The sequence below is a fragment of the Cnephaeus nilssonii genome (genome assembly GCF_951640355.1).
Source record: "Cnephaeus nilssonii genome assembly, chromosome: 6".
In the NCBI taxonomy this organism is placed as follows: Eukaryota; Metazoa; Chordata; class Mammalia; order Chiroptera; family Vespertilionidae; genus Cnephaeus; species Cnephaeus nilssonii.
Window position 1 is genome coordinate 18556971 of NC_137077.1, and position 10800 is coordinate 18567770.

Below are 10800 nucleotides of genomic sequence, written 5' to 3' on the forward strand. Positions count from 1 at the left end.
AGTAGATACTCAACAAATGTTTATTAACAAACTAAAAATGAGAATGAAAACTAAAACTGGAAAATAGAAAATAAAAATGGTAATCTGATAAATTGACAATGTATGAAAACCTGTGATAGAAGTTCTTACCTAGTTGGGATACTTCATCACTGGGAATTTTCTGATAGTATTAATAACAAAAGTAACCAAAGGAGATCACCAACAGTCAAAAAAATTCCGACTTTAGGAAAGGAATTCAGGGGTTCTGTTCCCCTAAGGCAGTGGTTCTCAACCTTTCTAATGCCACGACCCTTTAATACAGTTCCTCATGTTGTGGTGACCCCCAACCATTAAATTATTTTCGTTGCTACTTCATAACTGTAATATTGCTACTGTTATGAATCTAATGAAAATATCTGTGTTTTCTGATGGTCTTAGGCTCTTCAGCAGCAGTTCTAAACCTGAGGGTCACTGCAACTTTTGGGTCACCGCTGCTGTAGAGCCTAAGACCATCGGAAAACACAGATATTTACATTACGATTCATTACCAGTAACAAAATTACAGTTATGAAGTAGTAAAAAAAATAATTTTATGGTTGGGGGTCACCACATGAGGAACTATATTAAAGGACTGTGGCATTAGAAAGGTTGAGAACCACTGCCCTAAAGGCATTTTTGTTGCTATAATTATGGGGAGGAACGCTACTATTATTTAGTTCACTGGTGCCAGGAATGTCAAACATTCTGCAATGCAAGGGCCAGTCTCACATAGGGATAGTGCCCCTTTTGAGACACAATGGAGATGCCCCATCAAATCTCAATATTATATCATAGTTTTGTCATCCATTTGATAAAAATTCAGCTGTCAAAGCAAAACAAAAAAGTTTACAGAGGAAAGATGATATAATTGAGTATATGCCCCAGAGAAAATGAATAGGTGTGAAACTAAGGATTTCCCTAAGCTTATCCTGGTGGGAACACCTCCAAGAGCCATCAGGATTACTAATGTTTAAAATCAATCCCTTTGTAATTGACTATTTACCACATTAAGTCGTATTATGCCTTGGAAAATCAAGTTAATATTAGTACTTATACTTCAACAGAAAAAGATCATTCTAAAGAATATTATTTCTTTTGTTTCAGGTGGGAAGAAGACTTGTCTGTCGTTCAAAACCTACATCTGTTAACAAACATCAACTACGTTTAGTCAGGGATACAAGAGCAAAATCAATAGAGGAAGAATATTTTTTCACTTGAATTAGAAGCAGTTAAGGCCAAATGTTTTAAGCATATTTTAAAGATTTTGGTTTACAGTAATCAAAATATTCTCCCCCATATGCTTACCCAATCAATGTGATGAAGACATGCCCTTGTTCCAAAGGTTATAGGATTGGAAATGGGGAATTACTTTCTTTTGTTGACGGCTTTTTATTATCCATTGCCTAAGTATTATTCTAAATATTATACATCTATACTTTGATTTGTCTGAGCTGGGGATACACATCCAAAGTTATTTTATTGATGTAACTATACGGTTAATGATCATTAAACTGCAATAGTGGCATCCTCTGACAACATGAGACTTTGAAGTTATGTCTCAGAACATAATTGTGAGACTGGTTTTTAATTCGTATTAAGTACTGTTCAGAAACTTAATCCTCTTAAATGAACAAACCTAACTATCTTCAACCTAAATGTCAGTTCACAATTTCTGTTGTGCTGTATATCCACAATCATTTTAATTTTAATTGATGTTTCATTTTAGCTATATGTGTATACTATTTAAGTGTACACTGTAATTTGTCTATTACTAAGTAAAATAATATATATTAATGCTAAGAAAATAGTTAACTGTATACATGTAAAAAATGGCTCAAAAAAACTTTAAAAGAAGCAGTTGCATTTGAAAGGTCTCAGTTAATATATAATTACAAGAAAAGGGCTGAAATTCACCTTCATAAACATTTATAAAGCATATAAGTAATTCTCCTTTTTAGAAAAAAAATAACAACACTGGGCTTACGAAAGAAAACCAACTTGAATGAAACTGGATAGCCTTTCTTCTGTAAATAATTTTTCAGTTTTTTCAACATTGAGTTTTGCATGTAAATGTCTGAATATGAATAGTTCACAAGTCAAGTTGAAAAAACAAATTTTTATTGTCTAGAAATATATATAAAAAAATTTTCCCACAAAAGTTGCTATTCTCTCATTTCTCCATCTTCTTCCTCTTCTTCAACACCCCTGATATAAAGGACATTATTACACCTGTAAACAGAAACACAGTCCATTTTGTTGTTCCAACTGGAAACCATGTAATATCTGATTTACAATTACTAGATTTTTTCATTACAAAAATATTGAATGCTAAATTTATAACGTAGCATTTTTTCCTTTCTCTTCTTAAAGTTGTAACACTGATTCTTTACAAAGCACATGGCACTTATTTTCTCACCATGTGATTGTTATAAAATGGTATCTTTATGATCTTCCAAATGGAATGACTAGAATTTGAAGGTATATAGTTCTAGAAAATGAGTGTAACTAAATATCCTAGCAGCAGACCCAACTAAAATAAAAAAAACAAGCTCTTTCAATTAAAACCACTAAAAAAGGTTACAGCTAAAAATAGAAAGTTTAATATCAGCACTAGAAAAATATTAAGGATGAATAGCTTCAAAATACTTCAATCTTTGAAAAGTTTAACAATTTCATACTTTAGAAGTCTAGTTGTAGAATAATATGGTAAATTAATAGCGATTTTAAAAAGTAATTCTGAAACTGAGGCACTAAATTAGTTTTTTTAAACAGGTTATTTCTAATGTTCACCAGTAATTCCTTACATATACTACTACTGTTTTGTTACCTTATTAAAACTTCACCCAGGTGTCCAGACAAGGCTCCATCTATGTATTCTTCTGTGTTTGCAAGCTTAAAAAAAAAGAAAATACATTAATAGTATAGAAGGGAAATAGTTAAGACACACCTAATACCGGTGAGAGAACTTGTTAACCGAGACCTTTTTATATCAACTCATATTTATCTATAATTAATATTAGTTTTCTATTACTATTGTAGTACTTATGGTTTCATATAAATATTTGGTAAAGTTAACACTAATGTATGTAGAATATGTAGTAAAAATTGTTTCAACATAGTTTTTTTTTTTTAAATCTCGCAGTTGTGCAGTATTTCTTTCTAGTGGACATTAGAATAACATGTCAAGGAAGGAAATCTCCCAAATTATGAATCAGTTGATTAAAGTTTTCCAAAGCAGAAATTAACTTCTCTTGGAATAACAACTTTATAGTGTAGTATCATATTGAGGAATCCAATGGATGTACAAAAGTTATGGCGGCTAAAATACTTTCATATTAGTCATCAACCAAAACAAAGACTTGAAGAATTTTTTTAAATTATGTGCTAATAAACAGGAAAACATGTTCTTAACAGGAGGTTAAACAATAGAGTAACCTTACAAGCTTCCAGTTATAAAGTAAAGAAATTACTAGGATATAATCTATAGCACAGGAAATATAATCAATAATATCACAATAACTTTGTACAATGACAGATGCTTACTAGATTCATTATGATCACTCTGTAAGGCGTATATACATACATATCCTATATAATAAAGAGGTAACTTGCAAATTAACCATCACTCCAACACACAAGATGGCCGCCCCCATGTGGACACAAGATGGCTGCCACAATATGGCCGGCAGGGGAGGGCAATTGTGGGCGATCAGGCCTGCAGGAAAGAGCAGTTGAGGGCAACCAGGCCTGCAGGGGAGGGCAGTTAGGGGCAATCGGGCCAGCAGGGGAGCAGTTAGGCATCAATCAGGCTGGCAGGGGAGTGGTTAGGGGGTGATCAGGCTGGCAGGCAGAAGCAGTTAGGGGCAATCAGGCAGGCAGGTGAGCGGTTGGGAGCCAGCAGTCCTGGATTGTGAGAGGGATGTCTGACTTCCCGTTTAGGCCTGATCTCACTGGGATCGAGCCTAAACGGGCAGTCGGACATCCCTTGAGGGGTCCCAGATTGGAGAGGGTGCAGGCTGGGCTGAGGGGAACCTCCCCCACCCCCACGCACAAATTTCATGCACCGGGCCTCTAGTGTGTGTGTGTGTGTGTGTGTGTGTGTGTGTGTGTGTGTATATATATATATATATATATATATATATATATATATTTGTATATATACGGATATATACACACACACACACTAGAGGCCCGATGCAATATATATATTAGAGGCCCGATGCATGAAAATTCATGCACTGAAGGGGGGTGTCCCTCAGCCGGCCTGCCCTCTCTCACAGTCCAGGAGCCCTCAGGGGTGGGAGGCAACCCAGCGATCGGGGGAAGGCGACACCCCCATCACAACTCTGCTGCTGCCACTACCAGCATCGCAAGCCTCAGCCTGCCCTGGGGTCTGGGCAGCTGCCATCTGAGGCTTGCCTGCACCTCAGGCATCGGCTGAGCAGCCGCCATCTGAGGCTTGCCTGTGCCTCGGGCCAGCCCTGGGTGGTTGGAGGACTCTGGAGGCAGGCGCACGGCAAGGTCAAACCGCCAGGAGGCGGGCCTGGCCGTGCTGTGCGCCTGCCACCCTGGTGAGGCTGAGGGGACTGCGTGCTGCCATCTTGTGGCTATGGGCGCCACCATCTTTGAGGGCGTGACAGTCAATTAACATATTCCCTTATTGGCTGTGCGCACCGCCATCTTTGCGACAATGTGAGGGTTAATTAGCATATTCCCCCTTTATTAGATAGGATATACACAAACATACATCCTATCTAATAAAAGAGTAATATGTAAATTGACCATCCCTCTCACACACAAGCTGGCCGCCCCCATGTGGTTAAAGATGGCCGCCCCATGTGGACACAAGATGTCTGACAGGGGAGGGCAGTTGTGGGCGACCAGGATAGCAGGGGAGGGCAGTTGGGAGGGACCAGGACTGCAGGGGAGGACAGTTGGGGGTGACCAAGCCTGCAGGGGAGGACAGGTAGGGGCAACTAGGCCTGCAGGGGAGGGCAATTGGGGGCGACCAGCCCAGCAGAGGAGGGCAGTCAGGGGTGACCAGGCTGGCAAGGGAGGGCAGTTAGGGGTTACCAGGCCAGCAGGTGAGGGCAGTTGGGAGCGACGAGGCCTGCAGGGGAGGGCAGTTAGGACGACCAGGCTGACAGGGGAGCAGTTTGGTGTCGATCAGGGTGGCAGTTTGGTGTCGATCAGGGTGGCAGTTTGGTGTCGATCAGGGGAGTGGTTAGGGGGTGATCAAGCTGGCAGGCAGAAATGGTTAGGGGCAATCAGGCAGGCAGGCGAGTGGTTGGCAGCCAGCATTCCTGGATTGTGAGAGGGATGTCTGAGTGCCCTTTTAGGCCGGGATCGGGCCTAAACGGGTACTCGGACATCCCTTGAAGGGTCCCAGATTGGAGAGGGTGCAGGCTGGGCTGAGGGAACCCCACCCCCACCCCTTATGCATGAATTTTGTGCACCCGGCCTCTAGTGTGTGTGTGTGTGTGTGTGTGTGTGTGTGTGTGTGTGTGTGTGTGTGTTGTCCTAAACAATGTACACACACTTACAATGCGAAGGAATGAAATAGCAAACACCAAGAATCATTTTGTTGGGTATTTGTGCGCCCTCAATTCACCGACTGTTGCCAGTTTAGTACCATAAACTTTGTCTTTTATGTATCCCCATAAAAAAGTCTCGTGGATAAATTTTTTGTTCAAAGCTTAATTTGGGCCCTAGCCGGTTTGGCTCAGTGGATAGAGCATCGGCCTGTGAACTGAAAGGTTCGATTCTGATCAAGGGCACATGCCCAGGTTGTGGGCTTGATCCCCAGTGGGGGACTGGCAGGAGGCAGCCGATCCATGATTCTCTCTCATCATGGTTTCTCTCTCTCCCTCCCTCTTCCTTCCTCTCTGAAATCAATAAAAATATATATATTTTTTAAAAGCCTAATTTGGCTTCACTCATTATTTCAAATCAGTTAAACTTGAAAAGGAGTGAAAATTAAGTGAGTTATCAGCTGTTAAAAGTGTGTATACATTTTTGGGAGACACTTTGAAGAATTATAAAGGCAGTGTTTGTACTTCAACTACATTTTCAAACTTCCAGTAGCATTTTATGATGAATTTCCTTTGTACAAAGCTTAATTTGGCGGAAATAAAAACATCAATTGAGCTATCAGCTGTTAAGGTATGTATTACATGTTTTTTGGGACACCCTAGGTAGATAGATATAAAATCACTATGTTATATGCATAAAACTAAGTATTATATCAACTATACTTTATTTTGATCCCAAACTCCTTAGGAACTGGGATTTGATATTCATAAATATTTAAATTCAACATTTTCTTTACTATTCTGGCTTGTGGGTTACATACCTACTATGTGATAAAACATTTTATACAGGGATTTGACATAGCCTTCATGTTTCAACATTTAAAAGTTTTTAAAAAGTAACATTTATAGGTAGGGAACTATATTACTCTAATTTTAGATCAAAATGTTTAGCTTTCTTCTACATATAGGTAGACTTTACTTTTAATTTTTAAAAATCACAATCCATATAATGGGCACTCAACAAATATGTGCTAAGAGGACAAACTCAAAAGCATCATCAATATAGTTACGTTACTTCAAAACTGGCAAGTTCACTAGGAAGTTACATTACTTAAAAAAATTTATTCTTTATTGTTGAAGAAAGTTACATTACTTTTGAAACCAAATATTTGGCAAGTATTCTTTACTCCTTTTTTTTATTGAGGTACGGATTCGTGCACCAGTGGGGTTCATAGGCCTGGCCTGTGGGGATTGGGCCAAAACTGGCTCTGTAACATCCCCCGAGGGGTCCTGGATTGCAAGAGGGCGCAGGCCAGGCTGGGGCCAGGGAGGGACCACAGGAGGGCTCCAGGGTGTGTCCGGCCCATCTTTCCCAGTCCCAGATTGGCTGGACCCCAGCAGCAAGCTAACCTACTCGTTGGAGAATCTGCCCCTGGTGGTCGGTGCGTGTCATAGCACTGGTCGAATGGTGGAACGGTTGGAGGGACAATTAGTATATTAGGTATGTGTGTGTGTGTGTGTGTGTGTGTGTGTGTATATATATATATATATATGTAATTCCATAACATAAAATTCACTCTTAAAGTATACAAGTCAGTGGTTTTACCTATATTCATAAAGTTGTATGTATAACCATCACCATTAAGTGTGGAACATTTTCAGCACAAGAGATAAGCTCTTCAGATTTTTTACGGCCTTGATAAATGATTACTGTTTAGGGAATTTTCCAGGCCAAACCATGCTCTATATAAATTATGGGGACATGAGTATCATTTGTTCAGGTAGAAAATAGTATGGCTATTCCTCAAGAAATTAAAGAATTACTGTATGACTCAGCAATTACATTTCTGATATATATAACTAAAAACAGAGACTGAAGCAGATATTTGTATAGCCATGTTCATTGCATTAGTTACACTAGTCATAATGGGGAAATAATCCAAATGTCCAATAGAAGAATGGATTAAAATGCAGAGTATACATATAACGAAATATTACTTCCATAAAAAGAAATTCTGAAATATGCTATACCATGAATGAGCCTTGAAAATATGCTATAAGTCAAAAGGACAAATATTGTAGGATTCCATTTATATGAGGTACCTTTAATAGAGAGAAAAAAAAGAATAGTATTTTCCAAGGGACTAGAGGCAACAGAAATGGGGAATTACTGTATTTTTTAATGGGTATGGAATTTCACTTTGGGATTGAGTTATACACTTGAAAATGGTGAAAGTGGCACATTTTGTTATCACAATTTTTTAAAAAGTTCACAGAAATATTCACAGAAGTTAGTATAAGAGACATGCAGTCAATTGACCAATTCATTTGGCTAATGTCTTTTCTCTCAAGAAATCCTTTTATGGAATTACTCTGATGTTGTGCTTTCAGCATTCAGAATTTGCCCTAACTGGTTTGCTCAGTGGCTAGAGCATCAGCCTATGTACTGAAGGGTCCCAGGTTCAATTAGTCAAGGGCACATGCTAGAGTTGTGGGCTCAATCCCCAGTAGGGGGCATGCAGGAGGCAGCCAATCAATGATTCTCTCATCATTGATGTTTCCATCTCTCTCCCCCTCTCCCTCCCTCTCTGAAATTAAAAAAAAAAAATTATTTTTTTCAAAGTAAGAATTTTACTTGAAAAAATTTTTGCAGAGTTAAGTCCTGAGAGAGGGTTTCCTTTTTCTGCAAATTTGTATTTTCCCCTTCTGGCAAAAGGAATCAAATGTCCGAGCTCTTCTTACTTTTAACAACTAGGGGTCAAATCTGTGGCTGTATTTTGGTTTAACATGTCTCATACGCAGCTTATCACATCCTCCCTGATTTTGACTTTTCCCCCTGAATTTTTGCTTTATCAACTTAATTAACTGCATTCTCATAAGTCACACTAAACCTTAGAGGAGTGAGGTGAAGAAAAAGAAATGCAATTTAATGATTTTTATAATTCTTTAGCTTACCTGCATGTTCATATAGCCATCTACAGATACCAGGTAGCCTTTGTACTCCATTCCCCACTTAAGTTTCACCATTACTGGCTTTCCTGTTAATCCATTGAGGAAAGGTTTGGGATTGAGGGGCAAACTCTGCACAAAGAACAAAAAAAGAACTCAATTATTTTCCAGAGCTCAGTGCCCACCACCTACTCTGTTACCAAATCACCAATTTTTATGGTATCACTTTTATTTGTTAAAGACCATCAAAAATATTTAAATACCCAGGTAGCCAATTTCCTCTTCCACCATCAAAATGTACACAAATATTCATTATTTCCTTAGGAAACACTGAATAGCTATTAAACATCACTCACTGTTCCAGGTTACAAAGAAACAAAGACAGTTAAAAAAAAAAAATGCAGGTGTCAGTCCCTGTCCTCAAGAAGCTCACAGTGGGAGGAGGAAGGGCAAAACACATAAAAATAAACTATTGCAAGGTTGTAAGAGGAGATATGCTATGTACAAGGGTACCAACCCAATCCAGTGTTGAGAGAAGGAACGGTTGCCTGAAATGAGCAATGCTTCCATTTTAAAGGATGAGATAAATTCCCAGGGGGAAAACAGCTGTTCTAGGCAGAGGAGACCACCGATGTAACAGGAGGGAAGAATGAAGCAACCAACAATTCAGTGCTGTCAGACTCCCAATATGCGACTACAGAACGAAGCAGGGGCACCTGACAGTCTTTTGCTTGAATTCTAGAAACTAGGACTGGGTCTCACTTGACGTCAGTGCCTCTGACATGTGAGCTATCACTTAACGTTTGTTTATTCAGCAAAGCAGTGGTTACCCTAGTAATCACACACTTTTTTCCCTTCATCTGCTCACCCATCAGCCCAAAGAACCAAGAAGCTTAGCGACTAAACCCCTTTTAAAAAAGAATATTCAGAGTTATCTAAGGACAAGGGGACTGCTGCATTAACTTCCCAATGAGTCTCCAGTTTTCACTCTTGTCTTTCTCCAACTTATCCACACAGCAACTGTTATTTTTTTTAAATCATATTTCTGCTTAAAATTCTTCAATGGCTGCTGCCCATTGCAGTTGGAGTAGAATCCAGACCTCCTAATGTGGCCTGAGAGGTCTTGCCTGACGCTAACTCATAACCACTATTCAAGCAAGAAACTGTGGTTTCCGTTAATTCCTCCAAGGGGTCGAGCCTTAGGTCGGGCCTCTGGGCCAATCAATGCTCCTGTTTCCTGAGCTCGGTACACTCTCCCTCCAGCTCTTTAAGGGGCTGAATTTCCTATCATTTGGGTTTCGGGTTAAAGCCCTCCCCTTCCGGGGATGCTACCCCTGGCCGCTCTTCTAAGGTGCCATCGCGCCCCCTCACAGCAACCCGTTTGCTTCCTTCCTAGCACTGATTATTTGTAATTACGTATTTCTGTTGTTATTTGATTAATGTCTGTCTCCCACTCCCGACAGAAATTAACGCAGACCAAGGTCGGCATCAGTACTTTTCACCTGAGTCCTACCGCCTAGCACAGCATCCGGCAGGTAGCATGCACTCAGTAAAATATTTGTTAAATGGACAAAGGAATGCTCCAAAGCCTGGGCTCTGTGCTCAGAGCGCTGCGGGTCCCATCGTGGAAGGGAAGCGGGCTTTCCTTTCAGAGCGGGCCGTGACAAACCTCTTCGTCCTTACCCGGACCCTGCGGCCCCAGCCAGCAAGGATATCTCCGGCTCAGATTCAAAACGAAGCCGAGAGGAAGGGAGCAGGGGCACTCCTGGGCGGCGGAGGGCGGCGGAAGGGGCGCGCGCCTCGGGCCGCGGAGCAGCCAAGAAAGGGCTGCCGGCCGCCTGCGCGGCGCCTCACGCGGATGAATGGGAAAGGCGCGAACCACCCACCAGGCCCAGCGACGCTGAGCACCCGCGCGCTCTCTCTGTCTCTCTGGAGACTCCATCCCTTCTCTTCCTCCTTACCATCGCGACAACGAGCAAACGCTGTAGGCTCCTCGCCGCCGACCCAGCTCTCGTCCGTCCCTTGTGCCTGGAGCGCCTAGCCCAGCTCGGACCGCGAGAAATGGCCGCCCAAAAGCAGCGTGACCTTTTACCTCCGACTACTGCTCTTCCGCTCCTATGATTGGACGCAGAGAGATAGGTGCTGATTGGAGGAGAGGGTGAGCGGTGTATCCGAGCAACCAGCGACGCTGCGCGCTTTGGATCCTTCCGCGCCAGCCTTTGGGACGCCTCAGCCCCTCGACTCGCGAGGGCCCCGTGCGAAGACTGCGGCGATAGTGAGGCCGGCGGGGTTTCTGGTCCGC

General features: G+C 41.3%; 2 protein-coding genes across 2 annotated transcripts in view; one reads left to right on the forward strand and one right to left on the reverse strand.

Moving 5' to 3' along the window:
* Nucleotides 1-1705, forward strand: part of CCDC38 (coiled-coil domain containing 38) — a gene marked incomplete at its 5' end in the record, with an annotated part of 38456 nt that extends 36751 nt beyond the window's left edge. The window contains one exon of the mRNA XM_079775505.1: nt 1123-1705. Coding sequence (XP_079631631.1) covers nt 1123-1236 — 114 coding nt within the window. The 3' untranslated portion in view covers nt 1237-1705. The remainder of the gene's footprint in view (nt 1-1122) is intronic.
* A 409-nt stretch (nt 1706-2114) lies between these two features.
* SNRPF (small nuclear ribonucleoprotein polypeptide F) lies at nt 2115-10579 on the reverse strand. Its single transcript, XM_079774529.1, has 4 exons — nt 10460-10579; nt 8505-8630; nt 2846-2910; nt 2115-2247 (listed from the first exon to the last, which is right to left on the reverse strand). The coding sequence occupies exons 1-4, from the start codon at nt 10460-10462 to the stop codon at nt 2181-2183; spliced, it is 261 nt and encodes an 86-aa protein (XP_079630655.1). The 5' UTR covers nt 10463-10579; the 3' UTR covers nt 2115-2180.
* Nucleotides 10580-10800: the final 221 nt, after the last annotated feature.